Source organism: Meleagris gallopavo, chromosome 1 (assembly GCF_905368555.1).
Source record: "Meleagris gallopavo chromosome 1, MGAL_WU_HG_1.1, whole genome shotgun sequence".
Lineage (NCBI taxonomy): Eukaryota > Metazoa > Chordata > Aves > Galliformes > Phasianidae > Meleagris > Meleagris gallopavo.
This window is the reverse complement of record NC_139404.1, coordinates 50,340,051-50,367,418: the sequence shown is the minus strand read 5'-3', so window position 1 is coordinate 50,367,418 and position 27,368 is coordinate 50,340,051. Positions and strand designations below refer to the sequence as shown.

The 27,368-nt window shown below is 46.2% G+C and overlaps 1 protein-coding gene across 2 annotated transcripts; it reads left to right on the top strand.

Annotated features, from left to right (window-relative positions):
- The first annotated feature begins 13,619 nt into the window (after positions 1 to 13,619).
- Positions 13,620 to 25,319, top strand: PICK1 (protein interacting with PRKCA 1). 2 transcript variants are annotated; one of them, XM_010711081.4, is made up of 13 exons: positions 13,620 to 13,831; positions 14,284 to 14,375; positions 15,944 to 16,055; positions 16,518 to 16,646; positions 16,764 to 16,830; positions 18,249 to 18,338; positions 18,771 to 18,824; positions 18,925 to 18,987; positions 19,326 to 19,459; positions 20,226 to 20,318; positions 21,300 to 21,350; positions 22,810 to 22,954; positions 23,451 to 25,319. In XM_010711081.4, the coding sequence occupies exons 2-13, from the start codon at positions 14,335 to 14,337 to the stop codon at positions 23,699 to 23,701; spliced, it is 1,230 nt and encodes a 409-aa protein (XP_010709383.1). In that variant the 5' UTR covers positions 13,620 to 13,831; positions 14,284 to 14,334; the 3' UTR covers positions 23,702 to 25,319. The 2 variants fall into 2 exon arrangements, with proteins under 2 accessions (XP_010709383.1, XP_019470383.1); XM_019614838.3 differs by having other exon boundaries at positions 13,627 to 13,716.
- Positions 25,320 to 27,368: the final 2,049 nt, after the last annotated feature.

Sequence of the window (27,368 nt, the reverse complement as noted above, 5' to 3'; positions counted from 1 at the left end):
TCCCAATTGCCATGCAGAGATGAGCCAAATATGGCGACACGATTGTAGAGTTGTCATCAGCTTCCCTAGCACTCATTTCAAGAACGGTTCAGCTCCTCACCTCCTCCTCTGCTCATCTTACTCCTCTGCCCCTGCTAAGTCCAATCTGCTTCTCCATTACAGGAATCCTCCTCAGACCCAGTGCTGTCTTCCTCCAGTCAAATGCTGTACATATCCAGCATGTACCTCCATGGGATAACACAGTGTCATCTGAATGACCTTCATGTACCCTCTCTCTTGAACGAATAATTCCAACCAACAGCTGGTATCATTATACGTTCACATAGTACATCCAAGCCCGCCTGCCTCAGCCTTCCTCCAGTCCAGTGGGAGAAGATTTGTTGGACCAACTTGAAGAGTGGGTCACACAACAGATGTTCCCAAGAGCATCAGTGGGTAGCAATGAGAAATAACCAGACTACGTCCAGATCGTGCTTGCAAAGCACGGTAGTTTGCAGCAGGGAGAACTTCTCCTTCCATATGGATAACAGAAGAGCAAATAAATTTTCATCACAGACATGAAGAGGAAACCTTCAGCCCAGAAAGGGTGAGAGACCCTCCGTGGACATTTAGTTCTCTACTATGCTGGCAGTGGGCCTGACTGGTTTCAGTGGCACCCATTGAGGCAGGGACAGGACTGTCACAGTCTGAGCTCACTCCAGTTTCTTTGTCTCTCTGGTGCTATTCCCACAGAGCATGCCTCACTTTTTCAAAGATTTGATCCCATTCACAAGTCTTCTGTTGCTCTCCAAAGAGAAAACAGACAGCGGGCTCCTTTGAGAGCTCAGAAATTCTCTAGGGAATCTGGGCACCCAAGTGAACACATCCTAACCTTTAGAAGATGCAGTTATTGATAGATGCTGCCTGGAGAAATTCAGTATGCTCTTGATTCTGAGTCCATAGAACTGGCAGAGCTTCTAGTTGTTGGGAAAATCACCGTTGACTTTTGAACTCCAAACCAAGGGAAGTTCAGGGAATTCACTTTGTCCACCAGCAATGGTATGTGAATTTCTAATTGAGTGCCAGCATTGAGATCAAAATTCACACCAAGCCCAGACTGAGTCTGGGTATATTTGGGACATTTTACAGCCAAGTGTCAGTCTAGAAGCACTCCAGAGAGGAACGTGAGCCCCACACCTCTATGGTGAGTTGCACCCTGCATGTTTTTCTCAGAAGAGAAGGATACTCATCCAGTCGCCCCCAGGACACACAATGTGGTGACAAGAGGAGCATGGCACTGGCACAGAGCATCCCAGCCCAGATGGCACAGCTGAACCTGCTGGGAGTCAGGAAGCCCCGACACTGCTGGCTGTTGCTGTCTCATGTCTCCCTTCCTCTCCAGCCCCATGGGGACTCTCCCCTGGCCACCAATGTGGCCCCTCCATTGGGATGCCCTCACTCGCTTGTGCCTCAATTGGAGCATGAGAATTTCTCCCTTGTTTGTACAATCATCTTGCTTTCCCCCCTCCCAAGCCATCAGAATCCTCCTTCCCTGCCTCCCTCCTCCTCCTTCCCGCCGCCTCCCCCTTCTCTCCCTGGAACTTCCCTGCAGCTGCAGAGCTGGCCAGACAATCGGGTGTTTTAGAGAAATACATTTTTGGGCTAATTTGCCATGCATAAGTGTTTCTCTTACCCTTTAAAGGCAGGGAACAAAGAGCACATTCTCCACAAGCTCTGCCCTGTTGTGAGCAGCCCTGCAGCTGTACAGTGCTGTGCTACCCTCCGCTCTCCTGCTCCACTCTCTGCTCGCTCTGTAAGGCGGTGGGGCTCTGCTTCTCCCTGGGACCACGCTGTCTCGTATCCATCACTACACATTTCTTCCTGTGTTATTTTAAAAAGCAGAGCCCAAACAAGTTGGGGGGGGGGGGGGGGGGGATTTGATAGCACTGTCACCCACATAGACTGATTTGTCAGAATATCCAGGTACCACAACTTATGCTGAGACACTTGCCAAGACTATTTGGAAATAGTCTGAATTTTCTTTTATTTGGGGCTCAATCCTTCAAGTTAAATATTAATTTTATCCCTTGATTGGGAACACTGTGGCAGTGCATTGCACATGCTTATAATAGACTATACCAAATTTTGCACTGTTGAGGAACTCTAGACAGTGGGAAAATACCCACGTGCTGGGTTTTCGCATCCTCACTCCAAACACTCATGGTCATCCCTGGTTGTGGAATTTTCCTTTTAACAGATAGAATGTTGAGTGATGAATGGATTTGACCTGGTGGATCAGCTTGGGAAAGAGACACAGATGTTCTGGTGTGTACTGGTCATAAGTGCGCAAGGCTGAGGGAGGAGGAGATGGCCTGGAGCAACTGGACACTGAGAAACTAAAGGGTCTTTCCAGCCTCTGGAGGATCCTGATTCAGCACTTGGTAAATAATCTTTTTCCTATCCATGGAAGGCTGGTCCAGCAAATGGCTTCCCAGTGAGGCAACTCTCCCCATTTCATCAGAATTGTACCCAGACAAACTATTCCCATCAGCTCACCCCAATCCATCATAAAAATTCGTAATGCATCCAAAACTGGTCCTACTTTCAGCACCAAATTCAACACTGTCTCCAGCAGCTAACCTAGCCAAGTCTAGCCTACCCACACCATACCTGTCACAAGATGCCACCTCAAGCCTACATCTGTCTTGTGCTCAGTCCACATAAGCATAAATCAACTAGATCAAACCCAGTGTAAATCTGCCTAAGTCAGCCATACGTAGGCCATTCTGGCCAAATTCAAGACTCACTCTGTTAAGGATCTAACTTGTCCAATTGCACTTGAGGTCTAACCTAATAAGTATTTGAACAAGAATGTGTCTGCTGCAAGGCAACAGAAGGTCAGTTCTGAGATGGTTTAAGAGTGTTTTCATTCAGAAATGACTAGATTTTATGTGAAGTACAGAGGTTTTAAGTGCTCCAGCTTGTTGCACTTCTACTCAAACGGGAAGGGAAGGGAAGGAAGGGAAGGGAAGGGAAGGGAAGGGAAGGGAAGGGAAGGGAAGGGAAGGGAAGGGAAGGGAAGGGAAGGAAGGGAAGGGAAGGGAAGGGAAGGGAAGGGAAGGGAAGGGAAGGAAGGGAAGGGAAGGGAAGGGAAGGGAAGGGAAGGGAAGGGAAGGAAGGAAGGGAAGGGAAGGGAAGGAAGGGAAGGGAAGGGAAGGGAAGGAAGGAAGGAAGGAGGAAGGAAGGGAAGGAAGGGAAGGGAAGGAGGAAGGGAAGGGAAGGAAGGAAGGGAAGGGAAGGGAAGGGAGAAGGGAGGAAGGGAAGAGGAAGGGAAGGAAGGGAAGGGAAGGAAGGGAAGGGAAGGGAAGGGAAGGGAAGGAAGGAAGGGAAGGGAAGAGGGAAGGGAAGGGAAGGGAAGGGAAGGGAGGAAGGGAAGGGAAGGAGGAACACTGCAGTCAGCAGAAATGCACCTAGGGAAGCATATGAAGCTGAAAAAGGTGAAGGACTTTTGGGCTAGAGATCAAGATCCTCAGCTTCTTATCTAGCATAGGCCTGCTTGGTATGAATGATAGCTGGACTAATGTACAGTAGAAGACAGTGTAACTGCCAATACTGCACAAGGACAGTGGGGCAGCTTGAGCCTCAGCTGCCACAGCCCACTATGTCCCTCATTTCCTTCCTGACTCTTTGAACTCTGCACTTAGCAAGGTCATTAGCCATACTCTATCGGAACTTAGCTACAACATGAGCTCATTAGGGGAGATGAGGCTCAAAGAAATGCATTTAGTGCTTGCATGGTGGCCCCTATTTTACACAGATAAAGACCTGCATTTAGCTTGGTCAGGGTCTTATGTTGTTACTGTGAATGAGTTGTATGAGGGAGCAGCAGAAACTGGACAGATTTGAACTTCAATTTTCTTAGTTTTCCACTTGCACTTCAAACTTGGTCTTACAGTACTCACTCATAGAATCATAGAATCATAGAATGGCTTGCGTTGGAAGGGACCTCAGGGATCATTCAACCCCCTGCTGTGGGCAGGGTTGCCACCCACTAAATCAGGCACTAGATCAGGTTGACCTTCCTACCTTAGAAGAGACCCCAGTAGGTGCCTGTCAGGTATTGAAATGGTAGTGAGTGCCAAGAAAGTAACTTCCTGCGGGACGCAGAACTGCAATAGTGAAAATCCTGTTGAGCAATGGGTTTAATCATATTTAGTATCCCCTCTGGGAAAATTTCCTTCAGTCTATCTTGAGTCTGAACTCGAGGATTTCTCTGGTAGGACTCCAGGGGACATTGCACAGCACAGGTGGACTGAGCAGCATAGGTAGTTTGGACGCCAAGACCAGGTGCCAACACAAACACCCCAAGGCCCAGGATGAGGTTAGTGGGAGCAAAACTCAACTCCAGCCTTTGTGGTTACCATCTCTGTAAGACAGAGAGAGACACAGAAAGGAGGCAAAAGGGAGGGAGAAGGTCAGGGAGTGGGGGAGTGCCGGGAGACTGCAGAGCCCTGTGGCTGTATGAATTTCCTAGTTGTTTTCAAAGCACTGCTCAAGCACAGGCGCACGAGTCCCATGTGATCGGTAATTTACGAAAGCACAGGCGTAATGTTGTGTGCATCTCACATCCGTTCTGCAGCCCACCTGACTGCGGGCTCAGGGGGCACCAACAGAATCTACCCCATCAGCGCCCAGGGGGACGGCTGACCCATGGCTGGACACTGCTCCCGTTCTGCATTCATTTCCAGACTGTCCTTTGCTTCTCTTTGCTTGGCTCTGTGGGATGAGGCTCCAGAAGCAGGGTGGTGTTCCTTCTGTGTTTTCATGGAGATAAAAAGCCTTTATTTCTGACCTGGCTGTCTCACTTCTTTTAATTGGCAGAGCACTTGGAACAAGCTCAGATACAAAACTATCTCATATATACTGATATCCCACATTTGATGTCCAAATAGGTTCAGAGTGTCTTTCCATGGCTGTATCTTTTCTTTTTTTTTCTTTTTTTTTTCTTTTTTTGTATTATCGTTGCTGAAATTTCATTTCACTCAGAAGTGTCTGCACAGTAAAAGAGGAAGCTTTCTTAGAAAGAGGGGGAAGAGGACTAAGAGAGAGTGTTCACGATGAAAAAAGACTGGTTGCTTCTTCGAAGATGGAGGATTTTGTTTACCTTCAATTCATTCCTATAGGGAACCCCTTACTCCAATAAAATTGTTCTGCTCAGCCAAAGGAAGGTCCAAGACACGAAGAAGAGAGATGCAGTGTGCAAGAATTGAATTTTTGAAGGGCAGTGACAGGAGGTAAATTTACAGAGGTTTCTTGGACAAGATTATGTTGCAGTAAAATGTGTATTTTGAGGGGGAATGTTTTCCTTTCTCTCTGCCCACCAAGAACAAAATGTCCATGGAAAAGCTTTGTTGCCTTATATGTTGCAAAATCCCCTTTAAAGATCTTTGCCAAAACCAAAGCTTCTGTGAAGAAAGGACATCTGACATTTTAGATCTTTGGTATGGTCAAACCACTCAACGTCATCCCCACCTCCTCTTCCCAGACAACCAATCCTTGCTTTAAATTGCTTAAGGGCCAGTGCCACTACCTCACCACAAAGATCACGCCTCTCATGGCCATGCCTCTTTCCTTCATGCTCGGTGAGTTGTCTCTGTGAAGGGTTAATTCAACCAGGGCCTTTTACTCCAACTTGTTTTCCAAGCAGCAGAGAGAATAGGTCTCTTGTTACAAAGATGGCTTCTGGGCATTTGGTGATGCTTTCCCTTTTCTCTCTCTCTCTGCACTACAAAGAAATCTTTTGTTCTTGTCCCTCTGTCTCATTTACTCTCCCCCACCCTGCTCTCGCCTCTTTCCTCCATTGGCTGCCAAGTGACTAAGGAATGGCAAAAAATGACCATAGCGCGGTCATGGCAAATATTTCTTCAGTTATTATCTGATAGAGACCTTGAGCATCTATGTGAAGGGCTCTCTGCTTTCCTTCAGGCTTCTCCTGGAGATGGGGAAAAATGAGTCAGACACAGCAGGGCAGGATATAAGTTGAATCAGCCCAGCATGCTAATGGAAATGTCTTACGAATGGAGTCATGGTGCCTGTTTCAGAAAAAGCAAATGATGGGTACTCAGAACTGGCAAGGGTCCAGCAGTGGTTACAATGGGTCTAGGTTTTTATAGAAATGCTGTATTTAGTTTAAAAAGATAGAAAAAGTCACTGTCTTGCTCCACATCTACTGATTTTGCATCTTGTAAGCTGGAGCCAACACTTGTTGGAGAGGTTGTGATGTCTGAGCCATTGCTGTAAATCCTGTTCTACATGAGGAAGCACTGCAAGAAAATTTTTTCTTCTCAGCAGTGTAACCCCTCAGTGCTGCCTACTGACACAAGACACCTTACTCAGTTTAACATAGTCTTCCATTTTTGCATTTTCCAAGCAAAACCCCTTTGCTTCTCATAGCAATGATTCCTAGTATGCGCTCAACAGTATCTTACTACCGTCTTCTACAGTAAAGCTCTGGCAAAACCCCATGGACATCATGTCTTCCCACACCCTGTTAAATTATGCCTCAAATATTCCTACAGACGTCCTTCTAGCTATAGCCTCCTCCTTGCACATACTGCTTCACTGAGTCATTTTACGTGCACATATATAGTTGTGTAAAAGTTCACGTGATGCTGAAGTCACTGCAAATTCCATAATGGCCGTTCTCCCACAACAGAAACAATTTCCCAGCTAAATTCTCTGCCTTTTGGATTAGGAGCACTTTGGTGCATCCTTCATTGATGCTACCTTCTGCAAACAAACAAACAAACAAACAAATAATCAAATTCTTCATTCTTAGCTGAAGCAAATCTTTCTACTCTGCCTTTCTTCTTTTCTTCTCTACAGACCCTCTTTGCTCCTCTGCCCTTTGTCCCATCTCTATCTCAGTCTGCAATGTACTCTAGGCGAGCAGGACATACACTCCCTGATTCCATCTGCCATGCTTTCTGCACCATTCTACCATGCAGCTCCTTAATTATTTTAGCAGGCCCTTGAAACAATCTCTATACATCTACCTTAGTGACACAGAAAGGAAGCTTCTGATGCACATGCATACAAAGCTGTGGATGTAAGACTTTATGTGGAAAATTTTTATTCCTGTAGAGAACGGGAACAGACTACGCAGATAAAAGAGCTATTAGATTCCCACATTAGAAGGACCTCTTGCCTGGTGGTTTCCTGAACCAACGTGATTAAAACATCATAAAAATGACACACTAACCAAACTCTTATATTTGTATGATTGTGTCCAGAATAAAGAGTTGCACCAAGTCAACCATATCTGTTTCGAAACTGCATGCAGAGTCCTTGTGAAGCATTCAGCCCATCTGAGATGTAAAAATTAACAAATATATAACAATCCTCTTCCTGTCTCTTGGCTTGATAACGTCTAAATGAATCCTAACACAGACACAGATCTTCACTTCAATCCCAGCCATGCCCTATTTCTCCCATAGCAGCTCAATTGCACAGGGTGCTCACAGTGGTGGTTTAGTCAAACTCAGCCGAAAATCACCGATGATTACCAACACAAAAGGCAAATAAAGCATTCTGAGATGGAGACTTTTGCCCTGGTCAGTAAGGAAACCCTTAGCTGATCCAGAAACTCAAGAATTTAAAAGTTGAGTGCCTAATGCTAAAACCACTGATCTCACAAAGCAGTGCCCCCACTGAAGCAATGCATTTTTCTGGATCCTCTAAGAGTTACCTCACTTATGAATGGTGAAACAAGGAAAAGGATTTGCTTTTCTCTGGTCAACCAGGTTGCATCCCACAGTTTTGCAGTCAAGACTGCTGCAGTGAAAGGCATCACTCAGCTGACAGCAAGCCCTGTTGGGTTCATCTTTGCACCTTGTGGAGACCAGGAGTTTAGCTGCTGAAATCTCTTTGGAGAAAAACAACTCACCGCCATCTCTTTCACAAATTAGAAACCTGAAGATGGGTTATGGTTTCTTACTTAGATAATTTTGGATGAATCTAGAAAGGAGAGGCGGGTTAACTGAATGTCTAAATAAAGCCAATGAGATCACATGTTCCGCCTTTTTATCTGCTTTTCTCTTTCTGCTTTTGGACAACAAAGCCTCCTTTGATACAGAAGAAGAGGGGAGTAGGAAGAGTGAGGAGAGGGGGTGCCAGCGTCACCCCAATGGCCCCCGGTCACTTCTCCACGCTCCTTAATGTGATGTTCCCACTGACAGAGAGACAGAAAAAAACAGTGATCTCATGATTTCAGAAACGATTCATGCAAACAGCCCTGGGAGATGAGGGATGACGGGGACAGGAAAGAGAGGTAAAAGATGAGCAAGGAGAGAAAGGCAAGAAAGGGAGAAGCAGAGGTGAAAGGGAGAGGGGACAAGGAGAGCTGGACCTTGGAGGTCAAATATGGATGCCAGAATCCCTAAGAGGATATGCAGAGGGTTTGCAGGAAAAAGGGGAAGATAGAGGAGCCTTGAGACAAAAGTAATAGGACTGGTGGAAGAAGGTTAGGTGTGATATTGTGTGGCAGGACTGAGGGCAGGATTGGGGATGAGTAGATCAAATTGTTGAGAGTGTAGGAGAGAGAAACTGACACTGTGTAGGATGAGGAGTGGGAACCAGAAGGGGTAAGAGTTACAGAAATTTGTTCCGCCTGCCTTGTTATACAAAAACAGGTCACAGCTCTGCCAGGAGAATCACCCTGGTCTCTCAGCCCCAGAGCCAACAAATGCCAGAATTGTAAGGGGGAGAGTAACTTATTACCTGAGACATTCATCCATGTTCAAGGCAGGTCACGATGAGGCTGTGGGGATTCAGACAGGATTCTTGGGCAGATCTCTCTGCATGAGACCGTCACATCTGGACAGAGCAGCCCTGCCTGTACCACACCTCACCCACCAGCAGCCACCTCCTTCAGCCTTCTTCCTTACCTTCCCTCCTGCCTTTCTTCCCTCTTTCCTTGCCTCCACCCTACCGGGACATGAGAGCTCAGTGCAGTTGGAGGCAATGACTGACCTTATTCTACATCCCCCAGAGGATCTGCCACCCAAGCAGCTCTCACACCCTGGCCAGTGAAGCACGCAGGGCCCAGCAGAGAGTTTGGAGTCCATGGGGCTCCTTATGGAGGCAGTAACAAAGCACAAGGATTGGGGGGAGCAACTCAATTAAAAAGGGTCTCCCATTCTGAGCTGCCATCTCCATGTCTCACCATCACTTGGCTGTCCCCAACACTGCTCTGTCCAGGGGGCTCATCACAATTTCCCCCTCCTCTGTCTGCTCCATGGCAGCTAATCGGTGACCCACTGACAGTCTCTGTCCATCACTCATCTCTGCACACAATAGGGTAATTAAACTCTGACCCTCCACTCCTTTTATCCATTTCCTTTGTGCAGTCACTCACTGAAACAGCAGAGAAGACAGCCTGCTATGCAGTATTCTGCCCAGCCTCCAGCTGCAATGAAGATGTGAGGCACGGGAAGGGCTCACTGCAAAAAGAAAGATGCAGAGGGAGCATCAAAGAGATACTGAGTAGTACAAAGCTTCCCACATGCTTATCTATCTCCATCAGAGATGTCTGCAAGCTTTCAGCTCTTTATCATCAGCCCCAAAGGCTGTTTGCCATCCTTCTCCTGTTTATCTACAGCAAACCCACTGCATACTGACAGGGCATTGCCAGGTGTGGGTGCTCAGCCTGGGCCTAGCAAAGTCTTCCAGGAGCTCCAACACCTCCAGTCTTGGACTCACTCTCCCACACCACCACCTTGTCTTGTCAATATGCCCGAACCCAGGCTTCTGCACCCCCTGTCACAAGCCCACCGTCTCCTCTCAGACTAAGCCCAACCTTGTTTCCCTAAGCCTGTGGTGCCGGGGTGCATCCGTGAAACATGACATATGGACCAAGCAACAGGACAAGGGAGGATGCACTCAGCGACAAACAGGATTTGTGAATGATGCCAGGAATTCCTCTCTTTTTTCTTATTTTTATTTTTGCTTCCTGGCACTCTAAAATTTATTACATCGATTAACAAACAGCCAGAAATGATGCCGAGCAACCCAGACTGTGCTTCCTCCTCCCTACCCCAACTGGAGAAGCTGCCTCCCTCCCACGCATGAGCAAGAAGGGCTGGGGCCGCCCGGGGAAGGGCATGACGGGTAAAGCAGTGCCCCCGAACAATTAAGCACTGTCCCAGGCACTGCACACCCCTGTCCGAGAACAAAAGAGTCACACACAAGAGACCTGACTGTGAAGCCTCCATCCGCTTTCATCACTGACCCCCAGGGCAGCCGGGGCACAAGGTCAGCCTACTTAAACTCCAAACTCGGCCAGAAATAGAGCTGGGAAGTGGGCAAGGGTGGCCAAGTGCAGGGGTCCCCAACCATTTGAGGGGTTCTTTGACTGAGCCATTTCATTTCATCAAAGACACATTTTTTTCTGGAAGGAAAATGGAGAGCAGCGGGTGTGAAAGGAGTAAGGGGGAGGCAGGGTGTTCACCGTGAATTATGGCCACTCTCAACAAGAGTCTTTTACATCAAGGAGGTGAGGAGAGGATGGGGTAATTTGGCATGTTAGACCCAGGCATAATGAGGGCAAATCTCTGCCTGTTTCCCATCCTACGCTCTGCCACTGCTCATGAAATGTGGCCCCCTATATGCCCCATTGCTCTTTCACCACAGGGCTCCACACCCTCAGGGCTTAACACAAGCACTGTGAGCTCTGGTGGCACCTTGCAAGATGGACAGTCTTTCTAGATTGTGCAGTAATGTGCGATCGTGTTCTTGGTGTGCAAAGGCCAAGATCCCAAACTTTCCACCTGCGGGGTCTCAGAAACCTTGTTAGGCTTTGCATCGCTGTTTTTTCAAGTTGCAAATGCATTTCCATGGCTAATGCCTTGATCTAACTAACAGCTGGAGGTTCTAGGGGAAAAGACTGCCCAGAAAGGCTGTGCAGTCTTCTTTGCTGGAGATATTCAAGACCCATGTGGATGCTTTCCCATGTAACCTACTGTAGGAAATCTGCTTTAGCAAGGGGACTTGTTCTCCAGAGGTACCTTTCAATCTCTATGATTCTGTGATAAGGACTGAATAGCATATTAGCAGTGGGTTAGAACAGATGCACCTGAGACTTAGATCCTTGAGAAGAAATGAAGCAATGCCAAGGGGAAATGAAATGTGTTTGGTGCAAGTGGAAATACAATGTGTCTACCAGACAGTGGTCTTGTTATCAGAATGCTTTCCTCTGGATAAACTTCTGATAATCCTAAATTCAAGAAACTCCAGAACACCCATCACAACAACAACAACAACAAAAGTTCAAAAGAAAATAAATTTAATCAAGGCAAAACAAACAAAAACAAACAAACAAAAACAGAAGAAAAAAACCCCGCAAAAACAGAAAAATGGTTTCAACCATAAATTGTGAAATATCACCACCCAAATTAATTCAATCTGAACTCCAAGGGGCAGTAATATTGTATCTTTTTGAAACAGTATGGGCCATGCTCTCAGATCCTGGTGCTCCAGTGGGGAAGGATATTTCCAGCTTGCCAGTGGACAGAAGCTATACCTCATCCCTAGAGGTCCTAAGATGTCCATTGTGGCAGTGATGAAGTTTACAGGTTGGTAAACAAGCAGTTATGTAGCCACCTTTTCAACATTTCTCACTCATTCCTCTCTGAGTTTGTAGCTACAGGACTCATGTGCTAACAGCAGACACCCTGGCATGAGATAAGTTTGCATATGACTGCCTCTCTATCCCACCTTAGTGGAGCCAACAGCCCCATACCTGTACCATGCAAAGATACATGCAGCCAGCAGAAGTAGGACAAGCTGTGAAGTACCAGGCAGGGGTTGGCCTGAGAAGGAGAACATAATCCTCATACTTATCCCCCAGAACAGAAAACATGCTTGAAGGACAGTGACTGGGGAGGATGTTAGCTCAGCGTTAGTCACATTGACTCTAAACTGACAACAGTAGCAGAAAAGCAGCCAGAAACACCAGACTCAGCAGAGACCCAGCACAGAGCAATACATTTGAGTGCCAAGAAGCCAAATAGTCATGCAGCATGTGATCTGCTTGCAGACTCGTTATTATATGTGATGAAAGATGAGCAAAAGAGAGTTTGACTCTCAGAGCCTGGGCTGACTTTGCTGTATTGCGTATCTAAAGGTGGAAAAAAGTCTGTATTTGCTGAGCAATCTTGATTCAAACTGTACTGGTAGGCAGTAAGCATTATGTTTTGTTTTGCTGTTGTTTTTTTTTTATTTATTTTATTTCAGATGATCATTTTCATTACTTTTCCCCCTTGGGATGAGGTGATCTACCAGATTTCTAGTATTGAGACACACACAGCCCTAGGGCTCACGCAGATCATTCTCCATCTCATGCAGAGTGCATCCAACCACAGAATCACAGAATGGCCAGGGTTGGAAGGGACCTTAAGGGTCATGAATCTCCAATCCCCCTGCCACATGCAGGGCCACCAACCTCCACATTCAATACTAGACCAGGCTGCCCAGGGCCCCATCCAATCTGGCCTTGAACACTTCCAGGGACGGGGCATCCACAACCTCTCTGGGCAGCCTGTTCCAGCACCTCACCACTTTCACAGTAAAGAACTTCCCCCTGACATCCAACCTAAATCTCCCCTCCCTCAACTTCAAACCATTTCCCCTTGTCCTGCAGCTGTCAACCCTTTCAGAGAGTTGATTGTAGGCTCCTTTACGTACTGAAAGGTTGCAATGAGGTCACCCCGCAGCCTTCATTTCTCCAGGCTGAACAAGCCCAGCTCCCTCAGCCTGTCTTCATAGGGGAGATGCTCCAGTCCCCGGATCATCTTCGTGGCTCTCCTCTGGACCCTCTCCAACAGCTCCCTGTCTTTCTTGTACTGAGGGCTCCAGACCTGGACACAGTACTCCAGATGGGGCCTCACAAGAACAGAGTAGAGGGGGACAATCACCTCCCTGTCCCTGCTGGCCACCCCTCTTCTGATGGAGCCCAGGATACCATTTGCCTTCCAAGCCGCAAGGGCACACACTGCTGGCTCATGTTAAGCTTTTCCTCCATCAAGACCTGCACACAAAAGGCAGGGTCACCCAGCACGCGTGTACAAAGACTTCAGGGATGCTTCAGGGGCAGATTGAGGGGCATATTCAATATACACACACCAGTGGAGAAGCACAAAAGCAGAGCCCATCAGACACGCTGCCTTCCCGCAGCCATTCTCGGCAGCGCCCACACGGAGGAGCTCCTGCCTTAGGAATGAATCCCAGCTGGGCGGCTGGTGTAACTTTCTGGGAGGCTCTGGAGTTCAAGGAGCATCTCTCCGACGCAGGGTCTGATTTTTGGGTGGCCCTGTGCGGAGCCCGATGGTCTTTATGGGTCCCTTCCAACTCGGGATATTCAATGATTCTATGAATATACAATGTCTCAGATCCAGGGCTTCACACGGAGGAATAAAATCCACTCTTGCTCTTAGCAAGACTCTTAGCATCTGTGATGCTCAGAGTCCCACACAGCCGAGAGAAGCGAGCTGCTAACACCACGCCACTCTCAAAATGGCGAGTGCGCCACTCTCAAGATGGCGGGGGCAGGGGAAGCGTCCCCATGGCAACAATGGCGCGAGCGGAGGGGGCGGGGCCTGGCCGTGCGCTTCCGGTCGGCTCCGGCGGCGACGCGTCAGCGGGCTGAAGGCGGTCGGTCTGCGCGCCGGGCGGTCACTTCCGGTGAGCCACGGGACCACCAGGCCGTCCTTCGCGCCGCCGTTGCCCTGGCAACGCCGTCGGGCCCGGGCCCGGCTGAGGCGACGAGGGGTATCCGAGGCGTGAGGTCATCGGAAAGGTGACGACAGCAGCGGCACCGCGCGTGGGGCGCGTGGGGGGTCGGCCCGGCCGCCGTCAAAGGTCTCGACTTTGATGTGGGGCGGGCGGCGGCAGCGTGACCGAGCCCGGGGCAGCGAGCGGGGCCCCAGCCTGCTAGCACGAGAGGCGGGCGGGGAGAGCGGGGCCTTCTGCATGCGATAGGTATCGGGGGTCACGTGAGTTGCTAGGAAACCGAGAACAAAGCTGGAGTATCCGCGGGGAGCGGGCCGTGGGCTACCAACGGTTGTGGTGCTGCACCTGGGGCGCTGTGGAGCAGAGCATGCAGGGACCTGGCCTCTCTCTCATCCCCAGTATCAGGGCAGGGCGCGATTTGCCATTCAGAAATAGAGGGGGTGGGAGTTGAAGTTGGTGCCCGTGGTCACCTGCAGAGACCGTGGTCTTACGGGGTTTTGCTCTGTCCTTTCTTCCCAGGGAGTGTGCAACAAGTGTTTTCAGACAATCAGGTTCCAGTTAGCGAAAACGATGTTTGCAGATTTGGATTATGATATTGAGGAAGATAAGCTGTGAGTATGGCCCTCATCTGGTTTTTGTTTTGTTTTGTTTTTCTAACAGTAGAAATAGTCTTCACAGCTCAAACCAAATGGCAGCAGATAGATTTCCCTGTTGCTGACAAGGCCAGAAAGACCTGGAGAGGCTCGAGCAGTGAACTCAAGAACCTCATGAGGTTCTTGGCCAAGTGCAAGGTCTGGCACCTGGGTCGTGGCAACTCCCTCTACCAGTACAGGCTGGGAGATGTAAGGATGGAGCACAGCCCTGCTGAAGAGGACTTGAGGGCACTGGTAGATGGCAGCTGGACATGAGCCAGCAGTGTGCCCTCACAGACCAGAGAGCCAACTGTGTCCTGGGCTGCATCCAAAGCAGTACGGTCAGCAGGGAGAGGGAGGTGATCCTGCATCTCTGCTCTGTTCTGTGTGACCTCTCCTGTAGTAGTGTGTCCTAATGTGGAACCCTCAGTACAGGAGACGTGGACCAGTTAGAGCACATGCAGAGGAGGGCCACGGAAGTGATCCAAGGGACAGAACATCTACCCTATGAGAGCAGAAGTTGAGAGAGCTGGAACTGTTCAGCCTGGAGAAGAGAAGGCTCCAGGGAAACCAGAGAGCAGCTTTTCAGCATCTAGAGGGATGCTGAAACAAGGGGACAAACTCTTTAGCAGGGTCCCTTGTGTAGTACAAAGGGAAATGGTTTCAGACTAGAAGAGAGATTTAGACTGTATGTAGACTTATTTTCCAGTAAGTGTAGTGAAGTACCAGTAAGGAACAGGTTGCCCTGGGGTGTAGATGCTTCATCCCTGGAGATATTCAAGGTCAGGCTGGAAGAGCTCTGAGCATCTTGATCTAGCTGTAGGCATTTCTGTCCGTTGTAGGGGGTTTGTCTAGATGGCCTTTAAGGCTCCCTTCCAACAAACAATTCTGATTCTAAAACGTGCTAAAGGGTCAGGCTTATTTATCAGTTCTGGCTTCCTGCTGCCTTGGGGAGTGGGGATGAGATCGCTGTGATAGAGAGCAGATGAGAGGGCTTTGTGCCTCTCTCCAAGAACTGCTCTGAGCTTCTCGTTGCAAGGTAGTCCTAAGCAGATCCTCAGTGAATTAATGATCTTAGCTGGAGGGACAAAAAAAAGTTTATAATGGAAGACAATAAGAGGCAGCAATAAATGGAGAAAACCTCTGGAGCCCATGGGTTTGTAAGGAGCAAATTTTTTGGAATTTTTTGAACAAGTAAAAAGTTTTATGAAATCAGCAGTTTCTTTGACATGGAGTCTCATTTATGTTGCACATACTTATCTCTTACTCTAGCACAAAGACCAGCTCAAACACTGTCTAAAACAAAGCAGTGTTCTCTCTGCATATCTCCCTCCTTCACTCCATGCACGCTGTCTCAAAAACAGCAGCTCAGAGTGTCTTTCTGTTGTCGTGTGCTTATAGACTCTATGGCAGAGATAATGTGCTTAATTAAAACATACAGTGTCTATCAGATGTTCAGTTTTTATTGTCAGATACCACAGTTGTTTCATACAGATACAGCTCTGTCTGCTGTGTTCAGTTTTCCATTACCTCCTTTCTCATTCTAGAGGGATCCCCACTGTACCTGGGACAGTGACCCTGAAGAAGGACTCCCAGAACCTGATTGGGATCAGCATTGGGGGAGGAGCACAATACTGCCCCTGTCTCTATATTGTCCAGGTGGGCACCTGGGAAGGAAGAGTAAATGAAAGGGCATTGGCCTGAGAGATGAAGCCGTGGAGAGCCCCGTGCTATTTGTTTCTCTCAAAGTTTGAGAAATTTCACTTTACAGTAGATAAGATTTCCTTACTCCAGCATCTAGTATGCATGGAAGAATTACATGAAGACTTCTGAGATTATTCTTCTTGGAGAGCATGTTAGAATTCAGAGAGGAACAGTGTTGATGCTTTTAAGTCCTGTGCATGAAAAGGTGTGTCATGAAGACAAAGTTCCTGAGAGAGCAAGGTGATCATTCCACCTCAGAATTAGGAGAAAAATTGATGCTTCACCATGAACTGTACATAGATGCAACCAAGTTAAATAGCAGAAATATAGCTGCCAGGTGTTTGTTCTTCAGCCCTGCCCCATTCTTTCTCATTCTTCTGATTCCACACTGCTTGTGCTTTTCCTCCCCTTCTCTAGGTATTTGATAACACTCCAGCAGCCTTAGATGGGACCGTAGCAGCGGGTGATGAAATCACAGGGGTCAATGGCAAATCTGTCAAAGGGAAAACCAAGGTGGAAGTTGCCAAGATGATACAGATGGTAAAGGTGAGAGGTAGGAGGTGGAGCTTTTGGGTCATGGTTTACATTGTACTGTCCATCAGTGAAGGAAAGCTGCTGTCACTTGGTTCCAGCGCAGCAGCTTTGAATTTGCTTTTCCTACAGGGAGAAGTGACAATTCACTACAACAAACTTCAGGCTGACCCAAAGCAGGGCAAGTCTTTGGATATCGGTAAGATGTAGTGATTTCTGTCTCCCTACAGTGTTAAAGCAACATGGAGGGGTGAAAGATTGGTCACAGGTGGAACTGAAGTACTGTTCTGTTTCCATTCTTCCTCCTAGCTCAAACATTTTCAAATTGAAACTGTCAAAGAGAATAAGAGGTTTAAAAAAAAATCCTTCCTTGCTTTTTTGAAGTAGTCTTGAGAATTAAATCAAGGCTTGGCTGTTGTTGCAGCATGCTTTCTTTTCTGTGTTGCATTAACCATGGATAGCAAAACTCAATTAGATAGTCATTTGATCTATTTATTTTTAATGTGTACATTATGCTGACCTATTGAGATTTTTCAGCTGTATGCTGAAATGTCTGTTGAAAGGCACTGAATTCTGTTCCTCAGCTTTTAGAACTGTGATGAAGTACCTATCTACACTGGTTTGTACAGTCACATGTTTTATAAGAAAGAGGAGAGGATTTAAAGTATCTGTTTTGAACTAAGCCCATACAGTTGTCTCTTCTATGTGGTCTGCATTTTTCACTTTCCTGAAAGAATACTTTCTTTTCTTTTAATGGTGGTTAATTTAATGTCCCAATGAATAGATGAGGATTCCAGAAAGTGCTAAGAACTTGCATGGATTTCTGGTGAAACAGAAGTGCAGCGAGTGCATGGAATATCTTGGACACTATGGCTGCAGCTGATGTTCTTAGGAGCTGCAGGTGCTTGACATTCCTGCCAGTTTGCCCCTAAATAGATGTCAGGCTTATTTATCAGTTCTGGCTTCCTGCTGCCTTGGGGAGTGGGGATGAGATCGCTGTGATAGAGAGCAGATGAGAGGGCTTTGTGCCTCTCTCCAAGAACTGCTCTGAGCTTCTCGTTGCAAGGTAGTCCTAAGCAGATCCTCAGTGATCTCAGTGATCCTCAGCTGAGTCATCTGGTGCTAAAAAGGGCATAATTTGCAGAGTATGGCCACCAAAGAGAGAAATGAATGTCATCATTGGGTCTCAAAAGGATTTAAATAAGATGTAAGTGGGCAAAAATAATTTTGAGCATTAAATCCTACTCACCTTGCTTTCAGCCTCTTATCCTGACTTCAGTTGAAGTAGTACAGCAAATTCAATTACAAATACAATGATAGGTAGCTTATAATGAGATTTATTGGCATAGTCTTCCAAAGGAAGTGCTGGACCTCTATTGGTTTAGGTATATAGGATGTGAGAACAGAACAGATGGACAAGATAAATGATGTGCTACACACAGCAGCGGGACTGAAGTTTCTGTGGTATTCTGCTGCTCAATAGTATCTCAATAGTAAGTTAGACTGAGGCTAGAGAGTTTATTCAGCATCTGAGAAATGGATGAAGTGTGCTGATGTGTTTTTCATGCCTGTAGAAATGACCCTGATCCTGGTTTGCCATTCTCTTTTGGCTTCTAGTATTGAAGAAGGTAAAGCATCGACTGGTGGAGAACATGAGCTCAGGGACAGCAGATGCCCTGGGGTTAAGCCGAGCCATACTTTGCAATGGTGAGTATCACCCAAGAGGACATTTTCGTAAGGGAACACTTGCCTTCCTGTGCTTACCACCTTTTTATAATTACTTACGTGTCCCACATTAGTATTTCACAGTTCTTTCCTTCTTCTATACCTCATTGTTGTGATTGCCTCTTCCTGGGTGATGTATATTATAGCCTTGGGGCCATTTAAATGATAACTAAGATCAAATTAATTTCAAGTGGGAACCCATGTAATGAATGCTGATAGACAGTGACCTCGCACTGTAAAACCAGTTTGCAGTTATTTTAAAATCTTCCCATATTAGACTGTAGGACAGGCTTTGGATTTGAGAGAAATTTGAACCAAAGATAGGAAGCTGGTGTTTTTCCAGTCAGACATATCTTAACCAGGTCCTAGATTTGACTATTGTAATTCAATATTCTGGTTCTTGTTTACATTTAGATGGATTGGTGAAGAGATTGGAGGAGCTGGAGAGGACTGCAGAACTGTACAAAGGTAAGCTGTGTCTTTCATCAGATACTATGTGGGGAGGAAAGATGCCTACGTTATGTTTCAGTGAAATGACTTCAATGTCTTTTTCTGTCTTCCATTACAGGCTTGACAGAACACACCAAGAGTCTTCTCAGAGCTTTCTTTGAGCTATCCCAGACGCACAGAGGTAACAAGTGAGCAAAGGGAGCAGAAGTCTTTAACTTCCAGTTTCAGGAGTTTTAGTTGATACTTAAAGGTGTGATTCCTTCACCCAAAGAAAACAAAGTGTTGCAGAAGTGAAATGGGGAGGGCTGTCCTCCTGGTGTTAGCTGTCATGATGCTAACACAGGCCCTGCGTTTCACTCAAAACATGGAAGAAATGCCCTGCCAACCTCTAGTCTGTTATTCATAGCATCATCTCAGCTAAGTGCAAGGTTTTGGGAAGGAGTTGCAACGTTAGAAGCATGATTCTTCTCCAGGGCCAACCCATTCTACCATTTGTTTGCATTTATTACCCTCGTCCAGCATTTGGAGACGTTTTTTCTGTCATTGGTGTACGGGAGCCTCAACCAGCTGCCAGTGAAGCTTTTGTGAAATTTGCTGATGCCCATCGCAACATTGAGAAGTTTGGGATTCACCTTCTGAAAACGATTAAGCCGGTAAAGAACTTAACCATACCAGTAGGGGTGTGGTCTGGAGGGTCTGGAGAAGGAGGGTATCTAGAAAGACAGATGACTGTATTTGAAGGTATTATCATAAAGATCAAATTGTTGTGGGAAGGACTGTCGTTGCTTTCCTTCAGAGAACTCTTCATAAATAACCTAAGAGTTAAAACAGGGAATATATCAGACTTGTCTCTTTGACTTCTGCCTATAAATATATGGCTCTTGTTGTCTATTGGGGCTGGGAGGGTAGTTTGATCAGTGTAGTCCCTGGAGTCCTTTCCCTGATATTGGTATCCATAACTAAGAGATGTCATTAAATTTAAGAGAGCTTAGCAAATCTGAGTGAACCATCAGGATATCCGTTCATTTTGTTTAGCAAACAGGATATTAAATATTGATTTGAGCACTACTTTAGGTGCTGTATTGCATGGACAGTCTTGGTTAGTCCACCTGTGAATCCAGGAGAGCAATTTCCAGGGCTAATTACAAATGAAACAAGTTGAGTTAAAAGCAGACGAATACATACTAGAAGTGAGGCATGCATTTCTAGCGTTGGAACCACTTACTAGCAACTGTAATGGATCTTCTAACAATGACAATTCTGAATCAAGATCAAACATTCTTTTTCCAATGTGTTCTAGTTCAAAGAAGAGTTAACTCGAGACAGTCTCATGACCTGTGCCTGTTAGAAGGTTGGACTTCATGAATTATAGTCATGCTTTTTAAACTTAGGTTTGGCAATAGGATGTTTCCCTTGCAGATGCTGACTGACTTGAACACGTATCTGAATAAAGCCATTCCTGACACAAGGCTGACTATCAAAAAATATCTGGATGTCAAATTTGAATATCTGGTGAGCTGCTCTTATTTTTTAAAGCTGGTTGAAGTTACATTTTCTAGAATCGTAGCCTGAGAATCACATGCAGTCTGCACGATCACATGTGCATCCTTCCATGGTTAATATGAGAATGCTTTCTTTTGTCTTCCTCCAGTTCTTTGTCTATTGACAGATAACTCTGATTCAAACATCTCCTTTTGATCTGATAGTTCTCACTAATAAAGTGGGTGTCTTGGAATCCAGATGACTTACTTTCCATCTGACCAAATTAATTTCCATATTCATTTGTAAAGAATTCTGGTTGAATTTGTGCTTTTGAACACCCCTGAATAGCTCTACAGTCTCAGAGTCCCTGTTTTTGAGCCAGTTTGGGGCTGTCTTTCTTCAGCCAAATTGGACAGCTGTCAAATTATGTTTGCTTTCATTTAGACCATGGTTTGTTGTTTTTTCTTCCTTTTCCATTCTACTCACACCCTGTTTTCTACACCAAAAAACAAAAATAGTGTAGGGTTATGTAGTGCATCTTTTCTGTAATTGTAATCTGTTTGCGTTTGTCAGCTGAGGGAAATATTTGGAGCTGCACCCTAAGGCAAGTGAAAATGGCAACTTCTCTTCCCATATCAATCCTTCCTATAGCTCATCTTTTTTTCTCTTCCTTATTTACACTTTGCACATGGTTTTCCAGCAGTGTGTTTTCTCAAACAGTAGCTGAATGCAGGATTTTTCTCCTACTGGGTTATACTCATATTACAGGAGCAAATACTTCATGTAAATAAGATCCTTCTCCCTCCCACACCATTTTCCCTAAACTGTTTTTCTTTCTACCTGGAATGCTGAATCTGCTCTGATCCCACTGTGATTTCCCCACTGTCCCTAGCTGCAGCAATTGAAGGAAGGCTTGAAATGATACAACTCTTTGGCTGTGAGCTGTGGTTGAATTGCTTCTAATCCTTAATATTCCCTTATCTGCTTTTTTTCTGTCTTAATCCTGTGAAGTCTTACTGCCTGAAAGTCAAAGAGATGGATGATGAAGAATACAGCTGCATTGTGAGTACTGTGGCATAGCAAACTGCATTCTCTGTTACTGTAGATTCTGTGTGCACACTGTCTTGTAATTAGATGTGCACAAGCACACTAGCAAATACATCCTAAGAACTGCATCCATATGTTCTTATCACATTAGAACCTGGAAATCCTTAAATACTACCTAGGAAACTGACAGTGGGTGCTGTGGGATACTAGAGGGAGCAGTCATCTTATCTGCCTCTGTGCACGGTGGTTGCCTCTCTTGGTGTTTAAGTAATATTAGCTTGTGTAAGAAGGTTTAAGGTGTTATCTTCACAGATTCCATTTGTGTCTAGTGCACAGCTTACCATTAATTCTAATTAAATCTTGCTTCTGAGAAATGGAGGTCTAGCTTCTCAGCAAAAAAATGCATATGAAAGCTCCATTTATTATTGAAGAAATGGATTATAGGATCTCTTTTAAGAATATTTTTTTCCAAAAAGTAAGTAATGTGAAGTCAGGAGGATTTAAAAAAAAAAAAAACAACAACAACAACAACAAAAAAAAAACAATCCCCATTGACATTCTCCAGTAACAGTTTACTGCCTGTTTTAAACTTTCACATCTGTCATCCTTAACAGCTCTGTTTAAGATAGCTAAAAGTGCTCCCCACATACCCAGTTTCCCTGCATAAAAGCAAGATCTGTTTTATTCTAGGCATTATTTTCAGAGGAGAGATTTGATTGTGATTGTGATTCCTAGATTGCCGTGCCAGGAATGAATAAAACTTTCCTAACACAGCTTTTAATTACATCTCTGGTACTAGTTGGGAAGGGAAGAGTCCCAGTCTTGGCCAGCAGAGTAACATCTCTGGGTTTTGGCATATGTAGTGTACATTATGAAGCCATAGTCAGTAACATGGATTTTTATGTTAGATTTGCAGGTGCAAGAGAAGAATGTTGTTTAGCTGACAAACCTAACACCTTTCCCTCCAAACTATTTTGTGGGACAGTGTATGGGCCCATCCCTAATGGATCGAATGTTGTGATGGGATGGTTGTAGAAAGCACAGAATTCCCTGTAGAGACATACACTACATTATGCAGTCCATACAGAGTAAGACTTGCACTGAAGCTCAGAGTTTGCTGTGGAAATTAATACATCCCTCAGGCCCTTGGCTTGCTTATGTATGGTATCTATCATAATAGTTCAGTTAAGAAGCCCTTGCACTTCTCTGTGCTGACTCGGAAGGTGCCTGTTCCGTTTTCTTTGTTTTATAGTGGCACCCTTCTTTACTGTGGCTGGTGCATATTTGGTCTTGAGAATGGCCACGATGACTGCCAGTTTGCTGTTGTGCCTGTGATCACAGTCTTTCATGCTTCTTGACTGTAGTTCCTGAGAGGGCTGTAATACCCAAGGTCACTTCAAGTCTGTATCGGTTTGCAAACTGTGTGTTCAGGCAGTGCTGTGGGAGTCTTTGAAATGGTGCTGTGTTTTGGCAGGCTCTAGGCGAGCCCCTCTACCGAGTCAGCACTGGGAACTACGAGTACCGCCTTATCCTGCGTTGCCGCCAGGAGGCTCGCACACGTTTTGCCAAGATGAGGAAAGATGTGCTAGAGAAAATAGAGCTCCTAGACCAGAAACATGGTGAGTACACTGCTGTGTCCAGCACCTGGAAGGCTCAGGTATATGTGGCTTCAGGCTTCATGCTCCTCGTTCATCTTAATGGTCTATGCTGAAGAACCCTTTGTTGGCCTCGAGTTGACCAGGGGAGGGAGATTCAGGTTGGACGTTGGGAAAAATTTATTCTTTGGAGGAGTGGTTAGGCTCTGGCACAGGCTGCCCAGGGTGGTGGTGGAGTCACCTGGAGGTGTTCCAGAAATGTTTATGTGATGTACTAAGAGAGACCTATTTTAGTGGGGAAATATTGGTGGTAGGTGAATGGTTGGACTGGATGATCTTGGAAGTCTTTTCAATGATGATTCAATGATTGACTATGCCTGAGATATCTGTGCTCAGGCACCACGTGGGACTAATGAGTGGGAGTCTGTAACTCCTGCTGGTGAGGGAGTCTTGATCACAGCCTTCATACTGTTTGGGAAGGGGTTTCACCTGATTTGTTCCCAACGTATTTCCATTACAGTGCAGGACATAGTGTTCCAGCTCCAGCGTTTTGTCTCCACAATGTCAAAGTACTATGACGACTGCTATGCTGTGCTCCGAGACGCAGACGTCTTTCCCATTGAGGTGGACCTTGCCCGCACTACTCTGAACTATGGGCAGAAGGACACATACACAGACGGGGCAGAAGAAGAAGAAGAAGGAGGAGGAAATGAGAGAGAGAGTAGTGGGAAGGAGGATGCAAATGGTGAAAAGCTCATTGATGATGCCTGAATGCGCCAATATGGCACGGAGGAAATGACTTTGCAGACTGTTATGAAAACATGTATTTTACATGGCGATTCATCCTTCGTGATTGTCTGTGTTGTCCAGCCTGGGATTCCTCCTCTGTTCTGGGTGGCAGTAGCTGGTTGGATTGGGACCAACCTTTGCATTCCTCTCTTCATTTGCTTGCTTGCCTGGATATTCCTTTTTCCCCTGCAGAGTTCTGTTGCCCAACTTGGATACTGAGTTGCGGGGAAGAAAATCTCCCACATCGCCATGTGACTCCATGTGCCTAGCTGAGCGTGCAGGATGCACCACTTCTCTCTGGCATGTGGAAGGCTGCTGAACATTTAGAGATAACTATAAATGGAAGAACAGTCATCTCCTGTCCTCCCTTGTGCCATGGGAAAGCACCAGCATCGTTTTCTTCACCTCACTGCTTGCTGTCTCCATGCTTCAAGCTTTGGCTTATTTCAATCTTACTCTCTTTTCTTCCCGGAGCTCTGAGACAGGCTTTTTTTTGTTTATTTATTTATTTTTTTTTTTGATGATCACTCCCAACTCTCTGCAACACCACTTTTAAGAAACAAGAGCAAGTCAAAGCTGATGTCTAGAACTAGTGGTGGTACATGTGATGCATTCATCCCCTACCCAAGGGATCTGGGGGAAACTGTCCTGGAAGAGGCTGGTGGTTGACTGCTGCAAAGATCTACAAGATTGTTTCCTTGGCTGCTATCCTTTTCATATTCTTTGAGCTCCTGCACAGCTAGCACCATCTGTACACTCCATAGCTATACCCTAGGGCTAGGGTCCTCCAGTATGTAGCTCTGCCACATGTGGTAGAGAGGACCCTAGATCAGAAGGTTCTCCCAGTCAGCAGAGAGATGCTGAGGTTAACATGTTTGTCTGAGTCAGGTTCCTGCAAGTAAGAGCAAAGCTGCATGCATTTCCTTTCTCTTGTTCTCTCATGTTGCTCTTTGCAATGGATAGTAACCAAATGGGCTTCTTGAGGATGTGCAGTAAGACCTGCAAACTCCTTTCCTTGTGCAGGTGCCATGAGGAACCGCCTTAAGACTGCAAAGGTGATGTTCTATCCTTACACTTGTGAGGAGGGGCAGGAAGCTCTCAGGGGAAAATAAGACCTGTGACAGAGACATGGTGATTCTGAGTGTGAAGGATGAATAGCATAGAAATACTGCTCTCTTTTCTACCCAACCATTCCGTTCTGCCAGAAGCTAATGGCACATTCCCCAGCACAAGGGAAGGAGGGAGAAAGGTAAAGCTTACTTTTCTCCTCCCACCACCCTTGTGGGCAGATCCCAGATCCAGATGACACTTCTTGCAGGCAGTTGTGTGCTGCTCAGAGGCCAGGGTATTGACTTCTCTGTCATTACATTCTAGTGGTAGTGAGAGAATTTATTTAAAGGCATTAATTTAAGATTGAGATGTTTAGTTTGATTTGTTTTTCTCTTTTTTTTTCTTTTTTTTTCTTTTTTTTTTTTTTGTATTTTTGGAGACTTGTTATCTCCATGGGTGCGTGGAAGAAAGTCATCCATGGGCAAGCTGCTCTGGAAGATGTAAATGGACTCTAACTGTACTGTTGGCTGTAATAAATTAAAATGTGATAGTTTTGTTTCCTGTTGTTCCTGGCTTTGCTTTAGTGATGTGTTTGCTTATGCTGGTCAGTTTTTCCTCACTCATACTCACAGATGTCTCTGTGCCAGGATGCTGTGACTCAGGTTTCCTGAAAAACTTTACAGATGCTGTAGCAAGGCCTTTCCTCCATGCACTAACAGTTTCTCTGCATCTTAGCTTCCAAGGAAACACCAGCCTGGTGTCGTCCTTAGGCTGCTTCATGACCAGCTTTGCTGTACAACTCAACTATTGCACCAGAATTAAGTTGATGCTCAAATCCCTGATCCTCTTTCTGTTGTGCCAGAATGTGGAGTGGTTCAGAGGAACAGAAAAAGCTTCAGTGGAACCTGCCTGAAAGTCAGCAGTGTGAAAGTGGAGGGCAACGTAGCCCAGCAGCATTTTTTTGCAACCTGCTTACAAACAAGCAGCCTTAGTCTTCTGGGGAGTGGCATCCCTTAAACTTACTCTCTGTTCATGAGTATGGTTGTCCTTTCTTGAAAAAGACCCCAAACACAAGCAAGTGCTGCAGTAAAGAATCTTCTGTGTGGCACAAGCCAGTGTGCATTGAGCAGTGGATGTATTAGGGCCTGAGCCAGAACCAGAGGCTGCAGGAGAGTGATTTTGGCATGAAACCATCCCCTGAGGTCCTCTGGCAAATTAACCAGCAGTGGTGGTTGCCATCACAGGGAAAGTGGGCAGGAAAAGGGCTGCTCTCAGCAGTCTGTAGCAAGATCTCGTAGCCTAAGGGCTGTTATTTGCTTCTGTGAAAAGATTTAAGAGGAGGAGGCTTGTGGGAAATGTGAAGTGGTGACAGGATGACAGAGGGGATGTTGTTCTAGGGACCTGCCTGGTGCTGACAAGGGTGGTTGTTTTCAGGCTGTGGATCTTGGACCTCTGAGAAGCTGTGAGCTACTTCTAGAAGGGGGCATTGGTGGGTAAGGAAGACCAGGGTAAGGAAGAACTGGCTCACAGAACTAATGGCAGCACTATTAGCCGTGGTAGAACCAAGCACAGACCTATGTGGGTTTGTGTTTTGCCTTCCAATTTCTGTTATAACTCTTCTTGTCAGTCATGTTTTTAAACTGGCACTCATCCAACAACTGTAGTTTGCTCATCAATTACGGTTTCTTCATGCTAGATACACTCGAGAAGCTCTTTCCATTGTGTTCCCATGCCCCAGTTAGGTTTAAACAGCTCTGTGAGTTCTGCTGGCTTCACCTGTTGCTCATCAACTAACAGTCAGTCCTATCTGGAATGACCACCTTGTCTGATAGTCTCATGGGCTGCCTTCCTTGCAGACCAGTTCTGCTTAGGTCTTGATCCCTCCTTGCAGAAAGAGGTTCCTCCGGGGCTAACCGGAAGAAAGGGCTTTGGCCAAGGGTGTTTATAAAAGATCCGGTCCCAAAGCAGATTAAAAACGGTTTAAGCATGCCAGGGAAGGTTGTCCTCTGTGAATGCAGAAATCCACCACTGTGGGCAGGGGGAGGGAAGTCACGCCTGCCTGGCCACGTGCCCCACCACCCTCATTGGTGGCACCCGAGAGGCCGCAGCTTGTCTTTCTGCCTTACCTTTGATTCCTTTATGTAAGAGGCCTTTCTCTATTTAAAAAGAAAACACACACGCGCGCATCTTGTGCCATTCCTGCTGAGTGGATAATCACTAGGGACAGGGATGTTTACCTGCACTGACAACCCCGCCCCCAGCTGCCACTGCTATTCCTGGCAGCAAAGCTCTGTGCTGCAGGGCTTGCTTAGTGGCATTAGCCCTTTTGAGGTGCCACCTTCTTGCTCTTTGGTAGCAGCTTGGAAGAGCCATTTTGTGCCACTGCCCCAGCTTTATTGCCCACTGAAGGTGCTCAAGAGGGAGGTGATCACAGCCAATGCTCCCACTCCCAGCAGTGCCCTGAGGAGGTACTGTGGGAGATGCAGTGTTTACTCCCGTGCTGGCTGCAGCAAGACATGACCCAGTGATAGCTATGAGCTACAGCATCTCTTAAACCTATTCCCAGCTTGTCTGGCATGCCTGCTCCCATGACTATCAT